General features: G+C 40.0%; 1 protein-coding gene across 5 annotated transcripts; it reads left to right on the top strand.

Moving 5' to 3' along the window:
* The first annotated feature begins 213 nt into the window (after positions 1-213).
* On the top strand, positions 214-16,773 carry LOC145451761 (uncharacterized). 5 transcript variants are annotated; one of them, XM_080329998.1, is made up of 21 exons: positions 214-844; positions 3,236-3,422; positions 4,713-4,860; positions 5,792-5,845; positions 5,947-6,000; positions 6,102-6,155; positions 6,257-6,310; positions 7,538-7,642; positions 8,203-8,271; positions 9,197-9,289; positions 9,369-9,443; positions 10,006-10,116; positions 10,697-10,777; positions 11,444-11,560; positions 11,768-11,842; positions 12,538-12,609; positions 13,521-13,595; positions 14,423-14,539; positions 14,747-14,821; positions 15,224-15,280; positions 16,267-16,773. In XM_080329998.1, exons 1-21 carry the CDS (start codon positions 691-693, stop codon positions 16,531-16,533), a joined length of 2,094 nt encoding a protein of 697 aa, XP_080186124.1. In that variant the 5' UTR covers positions 214-690; the 3' UTR covers positions 16,534-16,773. The 5 variants fall into 5 exon arrangements, with proteins under 5 accessions (XP_080186124.1, XP_080186127.1, XP_080186125.1 ...); XM_080330001.1 differs by lacking the exon at positions 10,697-10,777; XM_080329999.1 differs by lacking the exon at positions 5,947-6,000 and having other exon boundaries at positions 215-844.
* The last annotated feature ends 3,614 nt before the right edge of the window (positions 16,774-20,387 follow it).

Raw genomic sequence — 20,387 nt, forward strand, 5'->3', positions numbered from 1 at the left:
GACGCAACCATGCCGTCTGGAATAATACGGCACAGCTCAGGAGCAAATGCAAACTAGGGTGAGAGTGTGAATACTCAATCGTTTGCTCAGCAATGGTCAATACGCTCGCGGCTTGCGCTGCTCCCCGTCCCCTCCCAGACGGCATTGTTGCGTCACAATACCAAACTCCGTTACAATGCAACATTCGAGGCTGGTTTTTTTAGGTGTGTGGGAGGGGGTCCAGCTCCAGCAGAATAAAATTTATATTTTCCCAATCAGTACACTGGTAGCTTTCGATTGATACCAATTTTACCAATTTTCGCGATAGGCAAGACCATAGCCTTACCCTTGGGCTAGGCCAAAGTGACAGCTCCTATTTTTGTTATATCATAGCATTTATGGGTATATCGCAATTTTTTTGTGATATTATTTGATGAGAAATTTAGGTAAAATCATAGTCGGTTAAAGCGCAGTGGTATGGTAAAATGACTTGACTCTGTTTGCCCGTTTCCAGTCATGCATGACATCCCCTAGTGGTAAATGATCTTCATGATTGTTGCTAGGAGATGTGGTTATCGTTAAACGGGTTTTCCCTCATGTGCTCGACAGTTTGCGACTACTCTATGTAGAACGTGAATACTAGAATACGTATCGAAACATCAGAACTGAGATCTCTTTACACGTCCACATTGTCGATTTCCTTATTAAAGTATGGACACGCGATACGGTCCTGTGAAATTGAAAGTTCCAGCGGGCTTTCCTGTTCTTCTTCAAAGATTCGCACGTGAGGTGATACGTGAACAGCCTGAGGATATCGCGGAATTTGGAGCTACATTTTTTCAAACACTTGTCATTGAAAGAAAAGGTATGGCCACCAAAAATGTAGATACGTTAATTTACTTATTTACATGAAACTCAAATTAGTTGCCGTGCAATCGATCGTTCAATTTGTTATCGTATTAAACTATGGATCGCAATTTGCCAGGAGAAATATGGAAATACGATTCGTAGAATCTATAAGTAGAATGCGTGCTGTTGCCTGATAACCTGCTAGATTCGTAGCCTGAGTTCAAAGTAAGTTGTAGCTAGGTATGTGTATGTATAGCCTACTTTAGTTGCAGACGTTGCAGTAGCAGATGCACGTTTCTGCCTTTGCGTTGGTCCTGGATGTGACAGCTCAACGACTACGACCTACGAGGAATGCAACGACAGTATTGCCTCAGATAGATATAACCTATTGGTGGAATGGATGGAATATACAGTAGGATTTGCATTGTGCCTTCTGTATCGCAATGTACATTGTGTGTGTCGTCATCGGATGAAAATATAATCTCACGATTATATTGATATTGATACACAATACGGTAATTCAATACCGGTAATACGGTAATTAAAATGTTGCTAAGAATATACAAGATGGTACTGTTATGGCATATGCCCACATTCTAATTAATGCTCTTGGATATTTGCGTGATTCGATGCTGGGTTCCCCTTCCCCATTCCTGCCAGACATTGCTCCATATTAGGGCGGGGCATGGACCGGAGCCGGTAAGGATATCTGGCCGGATTTTCTCATTTTTGACTGGAGCTGGTTCGGAGCCGGATCTGTACTTTTTCTGATATGGCCGGATCGGAGCCGGACCAGTAATTTTTACTACGAATAGGACAGTCTTACCCTCTTCCACCCTCAAATCAATAGATAAAGTGAAACGTTCATGGAAATAAACCACATACCAAGTTCAAGTTGGTATAATAAATTCAGCTAAGGGTTGGGCTTGATATTTGAGTTTTTAATTTTCTGTTTGCATTGTTCCTATCAATATTCAATACCATCCTGTGAGTAGATGATTACTTTTGGAGTTTTTCGGACCGGATAACGGTCATTTCATAGAATCCGGCCTAGGAGTCGGACCGGAGTAGGACCAGAGAATTTATCGATCTGCTCCGCACTACTCCATATAAGCCTACTGTCTCAATCTAATCAATTGCGATTACCAATGCACCGAAATCTTATAGCCTGCTAAGACTGTCACTTTAACACTTGCATGTTTCATATGAGACTCCGTCATGAGAAAAGAATTTTTTGAAAAGTGTGAAGTCATACTTTTCAAAAAATTATTTAAAGAGCTTCTTGGAGGTACAGAACTTCACTACCGGTATACAATTGAATAGTATATGAATATACTACTCAAAAAATTATTTATATAATTGACTTGGCAACTTTATCGGGGATGATTTGTCGCCCTTACCAGTTTTTCTTTTTAGCTAAGCCTACTATAAATGCTACCATGCTATGAGCAGGAGGCTGAGGGCCTATTCAAACTTTTACGGTAAAGAATGGTGAAATGACGACGATTCCGTGTTGGTATTTGAGTAGAAGTAAGGTATAGGCCTATATTGAAATCATTATCATTACCAAAGAAATTTGATAATGATAATGATCTTGGACATACTGTGACAAAGTTAAAAAAAATTAGTATAGCAGCAGCGTGTTGACAAATCCAATTTATGATCTATTGTAGATTATGATTTGATGTCAAGGTTGATTTTAACATCATTTACATGTTTCAAAATAAAGTAAATCAGTCTCTTGTCTCTGATGACCAAGCACACACTTTCAGATATGGTTCAATTGGTCGGCATTGATACTCGAGCAGAAATAAGGTTGTAGGCCTGCATTGGCTAATTCTCATTACCAAAGAAATTCGATGTATATGGTAATGAACGTTTAGCTATAGCCCATAATCTATTAATGATCGCAAAGTCATGATTAGGGCTGGGCACAATGATTCGAGTACTGAAATTAGATGCTTCTCACCACTGAAAGTAAATTTATGAACGAGCATTATAGTTTTGATACTAATTTCCACAGTTGAATCCTTGAAACCTTGATTGGAGGTATCGTAGCAAACGAAACATATATTACAAAGCTACAAAGGTTACTGTCATGATTATCCCAATATCCCACACACAACATTGTCACCAAGTGGAATGAGATCGGTATGGTCGAACAAATACCAAATTACCCTTTATGAGCTGGATAACAGGCGTTATATTCTTTGTTGTGGCATAAACGGTACACATTTGATCTTTCACTTATTACATTCTGTTATGACATCATAATGAGTGATACTCGATTACTCGACTCGAAGCATATTACGTGATTCAGAATCGAATCACTCAGGTAGGACTATTCGATTTTGCCCAGCCCTAGTCATGATAAGAATAAACTAACTTGGTCTTTGATGCCTTCCAGTTACTGGCGATGATCCACTGGCAGGCGATCCATACGACAAGCCAGGCTTCCATACACCGCCAGTGAAGGCTCTTCGACCAATCAGCTCAAAAACAAGACAAGAGGAAATTAAGCGCGGTCAAGCTGCCACCAAGATCCAGGCTGGGTACAGAGGCTATAGGACCCGCAAAACGTCGACTCAAAATCGGTGAGTAGTCAAATTGAGTGTATTGGTGGGATGGTTTAAATCACTGTTACTACTTTATGTGAAAGCTCACCAGTATAACTGTCTGAAATCGCCTTCAAACCAGAGATGCTCACTGTTTGGCTGAGTGCTATCTGCTTTTCGAATGTTGGAATACATTGCCATGATTTATCACCCTGCTACGTAAAGTAATAAATAGGCCAACACTCCCTCTTCACCCTAATTAGACATTTTGCCACTTTACAGCGTGTTTGCTGTTTGGATGTATCGTGTACACTGGCCTTAATCTAGTTGATGTAGTTTCAATTTCATCCTTGATTATAACCTATTATTAGTGTTGCCGCACTCTGATGAAACGCTATCGCGATCAGAGTTGATAGAAATTGAAGTAAAAGTAACATCAAATTATTTACTCAAGTAGGCTTACAAGTAAAAGTATCTATAGGTATCCAAGGAATGTCAAAACTACGAATGTAATCAGACAATGAACGTCTGAAAGCACTCAAGCACTCAAAGTAAGTAGCTTCAAAAATTAGTTTGGCTGAGGAATCATGCACTTTTATTAGTTGATTGGAAGGGACTACTTCCAAAATCGCAGGGCGCATCTTTGACAAAAGGCACCATAGATAGGTGCAATTTCGAAAATAGATTCAGGTGTCGCGGTACAGGATCTATTTTGTCCATTTGTCACGACAGTTTTGCTCTTGAAAGGGACAGAGATATATAACCAGTCCACTTTCCTAATGTGTGAAAAGGAAATGAGCTTTGTCTAAAAAAAACTGTCGAGTAGAAGTGGAAGGAATCTGTAAGTATAGCTTCTTGAGTGCGTAGCCTAAATAGCGTACTACATAAAAGTAGATGTCGGGCCAACTTCATTACTGATCAGTGATCGCCTCTGATGGGGATCTGCCAGTCGATTAGTGGTGAACCTATGCTATAAATTGATGGTTGGATATTGGCGATGACCTGTATTCTTATTCTTCTAGTCAAATTTTTGTTTGCCTCTGATGTCAAAATAGGCACTGTTGAAATCTGGAAATTGAGGTCACGCCAAAGTTTAGTGTCCTATTTGTCATTCAAAAACACCGGCAGTTCGTGGAGAAAGGAAATAGCTGAAATTTCCTTCAGTGTTGAAAAGAGAAAATATTTCAGTCAATGCTGAACACCGATATTGCAATGTTTCGGGATTTGAAATTTTCAACCATCCATCACTATCAATCGACCTGCTAATCGTTTAAGGCTTGCTTTTCAATCTTTCATCGTTGCGTGACTTTGAGCGATTTATTTCTTCAGAAAATGCGAGCAAAGCCGCCAACAAGAAAAGGCTGCTACTAAAATCCAAGCGCAGTACCGCGGTTATAGAACCAGAAAAAGCATCAGCCAGCCCGTGAAAAAAGATGTCACGGAAACAGATGATGAAGAGAGAAAACAACGGGAGAATGTAAAATATTACAATTTTATCGTCGAGATTTAGTCATATCAGTCCCGAAATTTCGCCAGCTCCCCAAGAAGTCAATCGAGCTTGTTGTGTTATAATCTGGGTATGCGCGAAATGGTGAATCTTCGCGTGATAGACAATTCCTGAAATACATTTCCGAAACGCTGCCTGAGAATTTCAGCTATCATAAACGCACGAAGTGCCGTAAGGGGATATCAGACGGTCCGCTATGGCCGCGATAAAAAACTGAAAGAATTCCTTTTGTGGCCACAGTCGTTGCTGCAATTCAGTTGTTGCACAGTTCTATTGCCCCCATCCACTCAAGACACACGATATATCATTATTTGTGGTGCAGAAGTTGAAAATTAGTCATCACAATATATTTCTTCACATTCTCGAAAGCTTTTCCATTGACCCTTGTCAGGAAGAATCGTGGATACGAAAGTAAATACAAATGTTAAATTTGAGCGTAGTAGTAATATATAAGTTATTGCGATGTCAAGATAGCAATCCAGCTTGGCATAGCAACAGTGAAATAAGATGAGACGAGTTATTTGATTGGTTAACATATGGTAGGCCTACATCGGATGGTGTTCGAAATTTTCAAATTATAAAGGAATAGCCAGTGTAAACTTAGTTTATTGCGAATTTGATTAACCACATTTGCTGAAGAGTGAATAAATTCGGCAATATTAATATATGTTTGTTGCAATATTGCAGTTTTGGCCATTAGCCTATCTAATCACTGGAGATGCCTTCAGTGTAATCATTGAATTGATTAAATTAACCAATTTAACATGTAGTGAACGTTTTGGTTGTTGAATAAGTCTTAAAGGCAGCATGGCTGCTTTTTCAAACACAGTGCTTGGTTCAGTTTGACTGGGGCTGTTTGAGATTTTCAGTGCCGAATCCGGAATATATGTATTATTAACAGGTTGCTGTTGACGATAGTGCTCCGAAATCAACGTCTGATGATGCAAAGGAAGACGTAAGTTGCTTTTTGAAGTTATTAGAATCCAGTCAATTCATGTCAGGAACATCTGACCACCTGACGGTATTTACCTTCAAAGTGTTTATGTGTATTAACAGGTTGCAGTTGATGATAGTGCTCCGAAATCAACATCTGATGTTGCAACTGAAGATGTGAGTTACTTTTTGAAGTTATTAAATTCCAATCTATTCATATCGGGCACATCTGACCACTCGACGGTATTCACCTTCAACGTGTTTATGTGTATTAACAGGTTGCTGTTATAGAGCCTGCTCCGAAATTAACGCTGGATGATGCAACTGAAGACGTGAGTTACCTTTTGAAATTATTACCTTCCAATATATTTATGTCAGAAGCAAGCGACCACTCAACAGTTTATATCTTTAAGGTGTTTGTGTGTATTGACAGGTTGCCGTTAAGAAGACTGCTCCAAAATCAATGTCTGATGATTCAGCGGAAGATGTGAGTCACATTTTTATCTATTTATCACGGTCTAAACCAGTGGGTGCAACCTTTTTGACAAGCCCTGCCGATATAGAATATCACAGTGAAACCAAGGGCCGCACATAGGAAGTTGATACTCTGATTTTGGCGGTTGATGGCGTCGTCCCAAAAGCATCCAGAAACATATGATGGATTTCAAATGGATTTTTGACTTCCCAGTGTTAATTTCAAGAGATATTCACTCTTGTATTGTGGAAGGCAATGAGTCCACACTGACTTTTGAATTGAATTTCACGTTTGAACTTTGGATACAGGTATTCGCCGTTACACGTCTACAGTATAGGTAAACTGGTATCAGGGTGGTATTGCTGTGAGATTTTGCCCGAATGCTGACAATAATGATTAACCATGCTTAGCTTCTCGTTTGTTTTGAGCTAACCCTTTTCGGCTGTGGAGTTGTTTCCTATAATCGCAAGATTATGAATTTTTTTAATTGTAACAAACTGCGTTTTGTGTTTTCGATACGGTGCTTGCTCATTGTACTGTTATTGTTGTTCTTTTGTTAGGGAGTTCAAATGGTATGAAACTGTTACGTTATATCACAATAATCAGCAATCGTGAAAATTATTCTACTACAGGAGCAGGATCAACTAAGTTTGCATCCTATTGAAGACCGTATTGTTGATGTTTTTGAATGGTGCTCTATATTTGTGATGTGACAGATAATACCAACTTCTGAAGGCCAATATTGAAATCTTTTAAGGGTCACATATTTGTTGTGAATAGTCTAGTAATGGTACAGGAAATCCTTGTCTTCTCGGGGCAAGTAGGTGTGTCCAATGTCTTCTATGCCGCTATCTGATTCCAACTTGTCAATAGATATTCTTGAAACACCGTCCATTAGCTTGAAGAATCGATCTGGAAACTTGAAAATAGGATTTTTGATTCAAATACCTCTTGTGACCATTAGAAAATCATGCAGTTGGTAATGAACCATTTGTAACTAGTTGATATATCTTCTTGTAGTCAGACGGTATCGTGTCCCAAACCTATATGGTTGTAATAAAATTTTCTCTTTGTTGGGATCAATGTTGTTGCCGTGTTGCTGTGATTTTCAAGTGTTTAGAATTTTATTGAAATTTCAATTTATCATGAAACTTGATATGTCCATGATACCTTTCATGCCTGGTTCAGCCTTGTGCACCGTATCAATTTTTATTGACACCGACCATTCCATTCTTCAAGGAACAACCAAAAAAGACAGATACCTCAAAGGATGCGGCCGCTATAAAAATTCAAGCCAAATACCGTGGTTACAGATCTCGAAAACTAATGAGAGAAACTAATGTGGTAAGTTTCTGTCCGCATGAAGCCACTAATGAAGTACTTCTACTTTTTTGGATCACTCAAGTAGGTTTTGACTAGCTGCACTGCCTACTCAAACTAGTTGCACTAAATCTACTCGGGCCACGCTAAGACCGAACCTACTTTTTGACTTTATTTGCACAAAATCCGATAAAGCTGTATTAGGAAAAGCAGTATGCAAAATGTATTTATTGTTTTGTTGGTCATAGCTAGTGGGAGAAGTGGCATTATTTATTTCTTGCTAGTTCTTCAAATCTCGGTTCCAAAGTGATGAGAGAGAGTCGAAAGCAATGGTGAAGGTTTTCACTGGTCATACAGATCCGAAGTCTATTCTTTAGTAAGCTTATTTTTGAAAATGCTGAACAGAAAGAATAAAAACACTGTACTTTGTTTTTGCAAATCAACCGTAATGGATTCAACACTGAAACACTCTGCATTCGAACTGTGTTCTGCTAGTTGAGTAGCACTGCACTATATAGACGGTTACTGAGCTATCCAACAACTAGATAGGCTATCTTAACATACGGTAATTGCTTTTGATTCAGATCCAATCTCAAGGTACCTCTGACGAAGAAACTGGTAAAGAATCACAGGCTGAGATTATCGCTGATCATGTGAGTGTTTTCGTGATATCTTATGTCATGTCATAAGTGTTTATTCGGTCGAATTTGCATGCTAAGTTTGGTTTGTGATCGTGTACATTGTACAGTACCTTGATGCCGTGTTTATGATATTGCCATCGTCTCAGTGGTTGAAGTGATCTGTTTTATTGAGATGTGAGAGCGAATCCTATTCCCAGCCAGGTTTTACTATGTAACCCGCAGACGCGGTAAATAAAAAGTAGCCTACCGTCTGTTTGGAGTACTTAAGTAGGCTTTGCTACTTATTTGAGTGGATATGATTTTAGGCTAACTCCACTTTTACATCACAGTTTTCGAAGAAAAACTACTTACTTTCTTCCACTGTGGATTTTGTAAAGCAGTAGCTTTTGAATAGGTTAGCATTGCTGTTTGGTGAGTGAAATTGTCATGGCAATCGACCGAAGTAGCCCCTGTATCATGGAAATTGAATATATTTTCGAATGGTGTGCATATTTACATTGTCGTTAGTCATTTTGTGTTGGCTGCGATTATTTGTCTTTCAATTTCGATAGTAGTTATCACTGATTGACAATTAAGAATGCGATTCCTCGGCCAAATCTAATTGTTGAAACTACATATTTGAGTGATTTTCAAACCTCTCGCTCTTTACCTTGAGTTGAATTAGTTTTAACATACATTGAGAATTGCTAATTGTAGTTGTAATTGGGTAGAAATCTAGGGTAGGCCTATTACTGCTACTTCTACTTGTGTAGCAAGCTAACAACTGTGACCGTCTCTGTAATTGGTTCAAAGACAAATTTAGCCAATGTCGATCATTTCCAATCTTGAAAATCTAGAGGCGTAAGCACATCGAGAAACCGCCTTGTTACCTAACTTCGTAAACGCACAAATGAATTTGATTGCTGGAGTGTTGAATGATGATCTTCTTGAAATTTAGAAGCCGAGTGACGATATCGCTGATAAAGTAGCTGACGGTGAATTGGCGTCCGAGCAAGTCGCCGAGTCGCAAAATGCAACTTCCACCATCGACGTGAGTTAATCTGCCTAGCATCGAGAAACTTGTAGCCGTCATGAAGCCAGCTTCGATGACCGTCTCATTTTCTGTTTAGGATGACACAAAGCAAGAAGAGGTGGTCGAAGATAAGAATTTGGAAGCCAGTCAGGAATTTGAGCAAAAAGACGAGGTTAATTTCTTGTTTTTCTTAGACTTTTGTACTCGAAATACATTCCTTATTATTACAACTGGATGAACGTGTTACCGGCGTTACATTTACACACATTCGTATAATGCATTATGCATATTTACTCTACACGGAGATTTTTGAGCTGCTGCTAATCACGGATGGCCGATACCTATGTAACGCTCTTTTCATAACTTTCACAATTATTTCCTCCAATTTGGACAACACAACATGTATCTTTCCGAGTCATGTGACTTAGATGGGATGATCATGATGCAATCCGAATGAACGTCATCCAAAAGATACCTGAGTCGCTTTTGTTGGTGCAAGATGGCGCACCTATCGCTTTTTTGCCAAATGGCGACACATATGACAGTATTTCTGTAATTGAGTGCCTTCCAAAATCTTTATGGTGACGGCCCAATTTACTATTTGGAAGGGTCTCCGGCTTACCTCTAAATTTGGGGAGCTGATTAGTAAAAAATAAAACCACACGACCACGTTAGCGACAAAAAAATAAAACCACAGGTTGATAACCACTGATGTAACTGAAATCTGTTGACAGAAATTGGAGGAATTACATGAAGATAAAGAAGATATGGAAGCCGCTGCTTTAAAGATCCAGGCGACTTTCAGGGGTCACCAGGCAAGAAAGCAATTGGAAGGCAAAAAGGAAGTAAGTAGCACTAATAAGCTTTTCAATGATGTATTTCGATTAGTTTAAAAGTAAATTCAGCCGGTGAGAGAGAGAAAGGCAATAGTGGGACAATTTAAAATGCAAACACAGTATTTGGTATCGGAAGGGAATAAACGGTGCGATCTTTTGAGTTCAACTAGTTTGATCACCCCCCCGTGATACATAACAATCATACTACGTTGGTGACTTTATTTGGTGTTAATGCGTTTCCGTCCATAAAACTTGTGCGAATTCAACTGTAAATTACATGACATTACATGACAGTGGGTAATCGGACTTGAACTCGCAAAAGTAAAGGGGAACTAAACACTAAACAATATAAGTTAGTACCGGTAGTGCAAGAATAGAAAACTTACTAATACACGTGGAGAAAGGAGATTTTAGATTTGAGGGTTCCAAAATCACAAATTAAACATGTAGATGCACATGTGCTCCGTATTGTTTATTTTTCTATATTGCATCGATCGAGCAGTTAGATTGTCCCAGGGGGGGGGGGGGAATTCAAGGTCACCTTCGCCTGTGTATATGATCCAATTTTGTAACTTTGGCTATTTGACAGCATCTGGATGTATCCCAGGACAAAGTTGACGATGTGTCCGATGCCAAGCCTGTAGAACCCTCGACTGAAGATAAGGAAAAGGTGAGTCTTGCAATTTATTGGATCAAAGTAGAGAATAATACAGAGAGTACTTCAGATCAGTGTTTATTTATCCGTGAGGTGATTTGGTTGAAGTTTTATTCCAAAAACTCTATGTATAACAAACCTCTCTGTTCACCCGGCACTGGTTGAGAATATACCCAGAGACCTCTTAGTGTAATGGTGTAACCATAGAGCTATGATGGCCGCGTAATAAAATACGCCATCTATAAGACAAGGCAAGATAGCGTAATGGTGAAGCGTCCGGCTTCTTGATCGGTTCGATCTCCGGCATGGTCAGACCATAGACCTGATTAGTAACACTGGTATCCATGACTTCCCTGCTTGGCGCTCATGCATTACTGGGATAGCATGGAGGCGTGGGCAAAGACTTAGGCTACAAGACTATATCTGCACCTTCCTTGTCCAGTGGCATATGCACATCATGCACTCATGGTATGCATATGCACAGATCATGTGTATGTCCATCATGAGTCGATGTATGTGCCACAAAAAAACATCAACTGCAACTACCAAGGTCTAATTTCTTCTTTCCCTCAATCTTTTATGACCTGAAAATTTCAAATATATGTGTCACTGTACAACTAGGTATTGGCTTAGGGTCTGCGTACGAGTTATCTTGCTAACGTTTGCCCTTAATTTTTATAGTCCGAGAAGGAGCTGACCTCGCCTAGTGATAATGAACAATCGGAGGCCGCTGCTTTGAAGATTCAATCGACATACCGAGGTCACATGGTCAGGAAGCAATTGAAAGCAAACAATCAGGTGAGCGTAGGCAAAGTTTTGAAATAATTTATCGCTGATGCAATTAACAAGGGAAGATCTATTTGTGTGGTCTTGTTCTCGGTACTAAATTCATTGCAGCATAGTTTATTTAACTCTGAGACTATTCTTGTGCTCCTTATCAAGAGCTGAAAGTACAGTAAACATAGAGGATGTCACACAGTGCATTGATTAAATTTTTGGTAACAGAACGAAAAAACTGAGAAAAAAGAAGAAAAAACTGAGCAGCCCGCCGTGGATTCGTCAGATGACAATCTCACTTCAGTAGGTCGCTTTTTCCTATTGATTAATGCATTAAAATAATAGTGCTTGACATATCTTCTTGGCATCCGATAGAAATAAAGAGTATTAGAGTAGCAAGGCATTCAATTTTACCCACCATTGTTTTCTCGACTGCGATTGACCACTACGTATATAATGCATCAACGAAATCTCCCTTTTGAACTACTTGATTATTTTTGAGACTTGTTTAATGGGTTGCATGGCAACAGTGTTGCCTGTCCGGATTACCAGTTATCAAAGCAAGTTCTGCATATCTTTCAGCCCGAAGACAAACCAGAGAATTAATTGGGCCTGTAACATTAATAAATTTTTATCTGATTAAATGAGACACTGGTCTTCCATCTACTGTACACTGTAGACACTGTACATACGTTGATAGTTGTCAAATGACATGATCATTTCACAGATGTTGTGGACCATGAATGATGCTGGTAGGAAGTAATATGCAATTATGCATAAATCAACGAGACCGGGGTGCTGTTGGTCCATGTGCATTGTGAATGGGTTTGATGGGTCTCTTATCTAGTAGAATTGATGGCATACAGAATGTCTTGCCAGAAGACAGATGCATATCCTAATCCTTGATAAATCAAACCATGCAGGCTTCTTATGTGATCATATACACAGCACTCTTTTGAGTTTTGTGACTTTTTCATATGAACCAATTTATTCTAAAGGCACCAGTGGAATCTATGGACAAAGTGGATGATGTTTCCGTTGCCCAGACCGTGATTCAAGATGGAGAAAAGGTGATCATTGCGTTAGAATGGATTGAAATGTCCACAATATGATGATGATCTAAAAATTCCGGCATTGGAAATGATGCCCGCATGTCTAAATTAGAGGTCGTTTGAACGTCTATATTAGAGTTTGTCTTTCACATTTTTGAGAATTATGACTTTCCAGAGTATTCATAGTCTTGGACACCTCTTTTTCACTACGGTATCGTTTGTCAACTAGAAATTTCAAATTCGTAAGAAATTGTATGAATATGGATTACGTAGAGTGCGCGCATCTCAGAAACCAGGGTTGTAATGACTCGAGTCATGACTCGACTCGAGTCACGTTTTTCAGATGACTCGACTTGACTCGAGTCATTTTCTCAAATTGCGGAAATGACTCGACTCGACTCGAGTCGATTTGTGTGTTGACTCGACTTGGACTCGAGTCATTGCGCATGACTCGAACTAAGTCGTATGACTCGAGACTCAGACGGCCAAGACCGACGTTTCATTGTAATTTCGAGGAATAGTAAAGTAATCACACTATTGGGATTTCGTCTATTGGTACAGGTAGGCTACTTGAAAATGCGCCCAGAAACTTCTAAAAATGACGAAAATTAGTATGCGAACCAATCGATATCACCAAACAGAGTGGATTTAACAAGCCTTTAACTGGAAACTGGGCAGTCAACACAATAACATTGACTCGACTCGAGTCATAATACCATGACTCGGACTCGACCCTCTGCTTGGTGACTTGGACTCGGACTTGACTCGGTGGTGAATTGAAAATGACTCGACTTGACTCGAGTCAAAACTATGAAACTGAGATTGACTTGTGACTCGGAGCATTGTGACTTGGTTACAACCCTGTCAGAAACATTCGCACAGCGACGGGATAATGTCCCTTCGTACATTGGTTGATTTTTTCGTGACAGGAAGAAAAAATTGAGGAGAAAGAAAAAGAATCCGAACAACCCAACATGGATTCGTCAGATGACAAACCCACATCGGTACATTGCTTTTTATGTTATCGATATGCATTGGATAGTGCTGGGCATATCTTCTCGGGCATCACTGCAAAATAGCGAGTGTCAAAACACCGGGTGCCATGATAGTAAGGCATTCAAAATTTAACAAGATTTCAACTTCTATAAAAGGGTTACTTACTGGCGGACCGCGGTCCAAATGCGGGCATTTTCAATGTTTAATCTGGACCCTATCTCTCTCAGTCATTTACATAGTTTATTGACAAAACCAAAGTGCAGCTAGTCGGTGTTTTAAAATATGTATCTTATAAAGAATCGATTTCCCATCTGTATGACCAGTAAAAACTTTCACCACTGACTTCGACTGACTCTCGCCACTTTAGAGATTGAGATTGAAAGAACTTGCAAGAAATAAAAAATGTCAATCCTCCCACTAGCTGTGACTAACAGCATAATACATACATTTCGCTTATTGCTTTGCTAATACATCTTTATCGGATATTGTATGCAGATATACCATATTACAATTGCATGACTGTAAATTATTTCATGAGAGTTATAGCGGACTGAAGCAAATTTTAAACTTTTTTAAGTGCACCTTAGCTAAACATAGTTGAGTAAGGTAGCCCAGTTCTATAGGAAATTTCATGGTGCATTCTTTGTCGTTTTCAAGATTATCACGTTCTGGAATATCCAGAGTCTTCGCCTGCAACTACCAAGGTTTAATTTCTTCTTTCCCGCGATCTTTTATTATCTGAAAATTTCAAATATATGTGTCACTGTACAATTAGGTATTGGCTTAGGGTCCGCGTACGACTTATCTTGCTAACTTTTGCCCTTAATTTTCGTAGTCAGAGAAGGAGCTGACCTCACCTAGTGATAATGAACAATCGGAGGCTGCTGCTTTGAAGATTCAATCGACATACCGAGGTCACATGGTCAGGAAGCAATTGAAAGCAAACAATCAGGTGAGCGTAGGCAAAGTTTTGAAATAATTTACCGCTGATGCAATTAAAAAGGGAAGATCTATTTGTATGGTCTTGTTCTCGGTACTACGTTCATTGGAGCATAATTTGTTTAACTCTGAGACTATTCTTGTACTCCTTATCAATCGTTAAAAGTACAATAAACAGAGAGGATGTCACACAGTGCATTGATTAAATTTTTGGTAACAGGAAGAAAAAAGTGACAAAAAAGAAGAAAAACCAGAGCAGCCCGCCTTGGATTCGTCAGATAACAATCTCACTTCCGTATGTCACTTTTTCCTATTAATTAATGCATTAAAATAATAGTGCTTGACATATCTTCTTGGCATCCGATAAAAATAAAGAGTAACAAAATAGCAAGGCATTCAACTTTACCCACCATTGTTTTCTCGATATATTTACCAGACACTTCTTCTGAACTTTTGAACAATGAAGAAGCTATTGAATTCTGAAATAGTGTCTTACGCACGACACAAGTGTTTGCGTACATTATTCCCTGTCTCCTGTGTGTCACTACGACTCGTGACTTAGCGGTAATTAATTGCAATACTGATATAATATGTTATTTAGCTGGAACCATGTTCGTTGAGATTCAGAATTGATCTTACCCAACTCTTTGAAGGAAATGTATGAAAACTGTTCATCTTATTACTTTGAATTCTACAGGAGGCGACCCAAGGCCAGGTGGAAGACGTTGAGACATTAACTGGGCACAAAGATGAGGTGAATATCTTAAAACAATGTGGAATATTAATAAATCTTTGTATGCATTATGACATCTGCTACTCAGAGGTGGTCAGTAACGAAATATTACTTTCTCAAAGAACTCAAGTCGTTATACATTTTGACTCGGCGATTGAATCAATACTAGCTAGCCCTGTATTTTACCTGACATATCGATCTCGCCTTCCGACACATGCCACCTTTTTTATCACCTGTCCTTTGATATTATCTTCCTTTACTTTTCATTCAGTGTGCATGCCTCCTTTTTTATATCGCCTACGCCAGGTTGGTGTCTGATATCGAAGACTACTCCAAGTCGTTTCAACACCTTCCTATCTTTCATTGTGTCGCAGTCTTGTGGTGTATTAAAATGGTGAAATAATTAGCAAGAAATTGAATTGGCTCAAAAAAGTCTGCGGCCCGTCGTTCTAATCTGCTCGTTCATACTACCAGCTTGAGTAATCAGACCTGTCGTATTCGATTTCTACCTAATGTCGTTTTGCTGAGCTTTGAAAATCACTACTTCTACTTGGAATCGAGTTGAATTTTTTGAGCTTGGGTATTAAAAGTGATTACTTTGACCACCTCTGAGCGGTGCTACTAAAAATATGCCGTGTTGTCAGTGAATTAATTTAGCGCCATTGTTTCCATCCAGCAAATTTTTGATCTGTTCATTGGGACCATATCTATACTGATTATATCGAACGGATGTGTGACTTTTTGTTATTGTTGAAATATTTCGCCCTCTCTCCCTGAAATATTTTTCTTATCGTACTACCAACACCACCAGCCAAAATAATGACCATACCTACCCTCACTCTTACAAACGGTAGTTTTCTGTCTCGTCTGGAAGTAATTTAGACGCGTCTTCGAAATGAACAGTTGCATTTGTATTTGAACGGAACTTCATGTCATTACATCAACCGCCGGTTTTGTAGGCATTCTTTGGCCACCTCTGAATATCCCACCTTCCGAATTTTCAACAGGCCGACGGAGATAAAGCAGCGAACAAGGAAACCATCGAGGGTAATACCGGTAACGGTAACGAGTCTCAAAACGTAAGCAACCAAGTCCACGTTGTCGAAAAACCTCAAGATGAGAACCTCCCTGCTGCGGAAAATGTTCAAAAGTCGGACGAGGCAATCTCGGAATCGAAGAATGAAGTATCGGGCGATAAGGACAAGGAACGCGCAGCGGTCAAGATTCAGTCCAATTACAGAGGGTACAAAGCTAGAAAGCAGCTGAAGCAATAGTTTGAAGTGGAGCGGTGTCTGAATATTTAGTTTCTTTTTATTTTAGCTCTTAGCGGTGTCTGGGATCCTATTTTTCCTTTCTTTTGTAGCATTCGTACTATGCCGGTGATCATGTTTCTTTTGCAGTATTTTCACGTTCAGTATTTCACGTTATAATTTAGTCGATCAGCCACTGTTAGATTGCGGTATCGTATCGCACGATTACGTTTTGAAATACAGCCGTCCATTCTTTACTCATTACTGCGTTGTGCTGGTGTGAAGTTGGCTCAGAAGTGGGCTGCCTTAGTATGCCTGAGTCATAGCGTACGACTGCTAATGCGCTGAGCGAATAGTTCAAAGTAGACCATAAAACGTGTCGGCATATAAACTTCGTCGTTTAGTTTTGGGCGAAGTCCGGGAGGCATTTTTCATGTTGGTGGCCATCGTGAAATTTTTGCGCATTAGGACAGCTTCTTTAGTCGTATTGGAGCTGGTGTCCTACGTTCGAGGTTCATTTTGGTAGACCGAACGTTTCCAGAGTCCGAAATACGGCGGAAACGCAAAGCCGCCTGTTAACTGTGGCCGTGGCGAACGGGATTTCTGAGTTTACCAATCCTTGTACTGACATTATAGCGTTCGTAGCGAAGCAATCGTCTATGTAGGCAACAAAAGAACAAAGATGTGTTGCAAGGGAAGGATATTTATAACTGATTTCAGAAGTCTGTCTGTCTATATACGCAAGACTGAGCAGCGGTAACAAATGACGGATATTTACTTTTTATTTGAACCCATGACGTATAGCATTACGTAATACTCCACCTGCTGATCTGAGCTTTGTTTGGAGATAGGCCGACGCCATACTCAAACAGCTGTGGTTACGCACAGGAGGACTTCCGGGAACACTGAACAATCCTGCATTGTGGCAATTGCGGGAGGCAGAGAGAGCTCCTGCGTTTCCGTGATTGATCACGGCGTCATAACATCCACGGTCGGACGATCTATGACTGCGTGGCTAGTCACATCGTAATGAAATGTTACAACACCTCCATTCTACATCAGCACTCGTAATTTGAAACAAAATTCCAGATAACCCTGACTTGGAACCATATGTTCTCCATTAGCTCGTCGTACATTGCGCTTTCAGTTGAAAGAGTATCCCGTTGCCAAAACATAACGATCGGTACAATGTTGATTTGGGATCGCTGAATAGCGGTAATCATTTTTCGACTCAGGCGCCTAGTCTCTCCGTATAATGAATGGGAGATGCTATTATCGCAGAGGTGACTGGATACTCTCAGTGTCGACATTCTTGCAGGAGTACGAATTCTGTGCATGTTAGCATTAGCAAACATCTGACATGCGTAATCCATATTGCATCATATGCCGCGTGAATCACTCGTTGCCATGTAGCTGCAAGCGTTGGCGGAAAAAGTGTTCGGCATCTATAGTAACTACCGAACTGAATATATATAAGTTTTGTGGTAGCGGAAGTTGTTGACTGTATTTTTATTTCGCCGATATGGCTTTGTCCTAGCAGATTACAAGATCTTTTGGGATTATATTCAGCGATTCCGTCCCAGATCATGGGCCAATAGACTGCTATCTTCGTCAAGGGTAGGGAACCGCAGACGCAGACTATATGCAAGGCTGAGAACCAATGGTATACAGCAGATATTGCGGTTAAACTGTTAGTACTGGTGAGCCATGTGTCGTTGAAAGTATTGAATACAGCGCATTTTTCTCCTAGTATGCTTTCGTGCCGTTAACATGCAATCTATTGGCAGCGATGTATTTTTACGCCTGGGTCGATCTATCGAAATCAGGTAGACGTCGCGTCACCAACCTCGTGGCCTACATATTATGTAACGTAACCATCACAACTTGCACAGTATGCATGCAAGCAATTATATATTCGATGTATATTATACAGAAGCCATCACTAAGACGATGTACTGTAAAACAACTGGTCAGATCGATTTGAACTTCAATTGCGTTGAAATCGTTTACGATTTGCTATTTGTCACAACTTCAAACATAGCATAGATTTCCACAATTCGCTGGTTTCCGTGGAATAAGTTGTTTACGGTAAACAAAACTACGGTATTGATCAAAATTAAATTTCCAGCGCTTCACAGGTCTTGTAGCTTGTCGCTTGCCAACAGACTGTATGTTAATCAGAGTTGATTCTGATCGATTAAATATCACTTGATCTATTGCCGCAACTGCAAGGATACGGTATCATTACCAACAACTAAACATATACAGAGTTTCAGATTTTGAAATCAACGAGGTTGATCGTGTCCTTTCCAATGCTGTTGTTTTGTTCCCATTTGCAGGGTATGGTCTTGCATAGAGATGTGTTTAGCCGCGACGCAAATATCAACAAATTACGTCCGAAATGTTCCACTCGCAACCCTGCGTCCGACAGACATCAGATTCAGCAAGAACACGATAAAAGACATCTTCACGAAGTCATTCCAAGACGAAGAAACCCATTCCCATCGAAAGATACACGACGTAATCGATGATATCAGGAGCGGCATTATAAATCCCCACACGCTGCCACCCTTGAAAACGTTCGTGCAACGGGACCAGTGGAGGACTAAGAATAATCGACGATTGTATATGCTGCGGGTTCTCGAAGTTGAGGGCTACATCGATTACGTTCAAGTACAGGTCATACGGCGGTACCAGCGACTCGATTTGCGAGATGACGGCAGGACGATTCGATTCGAGGGAGGCAAGCATCGCCCCCTACGACATCGACATAAGTTCTGGTGTTTTCCTCGTCCGGAGCATCTCGGATATGTGATGTTAATAGTTTTAATATCAGCGCTCATGTACGCATCGATGGTATAACTATAGAACAGCGGTTCTCAACCGGGGGTCCGCGGACCCCTAGGGGTCCGCGAAGCAATTTCAGGGGGTCCGCGAGACCTCTAAATTTTCAAAAAGGTTGATAACCTAATTTTTATTATATTTTTTAATTTGAGAAAGCAAGAGGCAGTTTCGCACTACAGCTGATAAAACCTCATGACTCATATCATCATAATAATCGTCTGGCATGGACTATCGTAGTGTGGAAATTCATTTTCATTGCCAGTTTTCCAATAACCTGCTGATACAAACATATTGCTGTTTATAGACGTTTTATTGGGGTTTGTGGAAAAAGTTAAGATATGGGAATAGTAACATCAATCAGGGTGACTTCGTAATGTCTGCGAAACCTTCTCGATTTGAAGTTGACAGTCTCATCAAATTAGTGAACGAACAGTCGTTTGAAATAAAAATTTCCGAAGTATTTCCATAATTTGTCCCAATGCAGGGAACAGCTTCTTGGGGGTACAGAACTTTATTATACAATTGAATAGTTTATTCATATTGAAATGAACCCGAATATTTTCGGCTGACACTCGTCATAAATCGGACAATGATATACCTGCTCTTAAAGCTCGGCTATCAGATTTTGCGCATTCTTATTGCGGATCCCCTATCGACAAGGCTGATTTTTTGATGAACAAGGAGTGTTTCGTTGCTATCAAGGCATTACGCTCCGACCCTGAAATTCATATCACCAGTTATATTGATATGCAGCCTTGTCTTGTTAATGTTCCATTGTTCATGGTCGAAAATGTCTGCTCGTAAATATATAGGCTATGTAAACCAGAACAGAACAAGTCGTTTCATGACAGTCTTTCTCAAGTTGGAAAACTTGGATGCGTTCTTTGGAGCATAAAATTTGTCTATTCTTTTAGATTAGGATTTCACTTTGACGGTGGAAACCTCTGCGGGCCGATCAAAATGCCGTCGTGGGCCGAATCCGGCCAGCGGTCCGTATGTTGCCCGTCCCTGCGCTAGATGCTGGATGTGATATG

This window comes from Botryllus schlosseri, chromosome 12 (genome assembly GCF_051294905.1).
Source record: "Botryllus schlosseri isolate E-star chromosome 12, Bs_hap1, whole genome shotgun sequence".
NCBI lineage: Eukaryota > Metazoa > Chordata > Ascidiacea > Stolidobranchia > Styelidae > Botryllus > Botryllus schlosseri.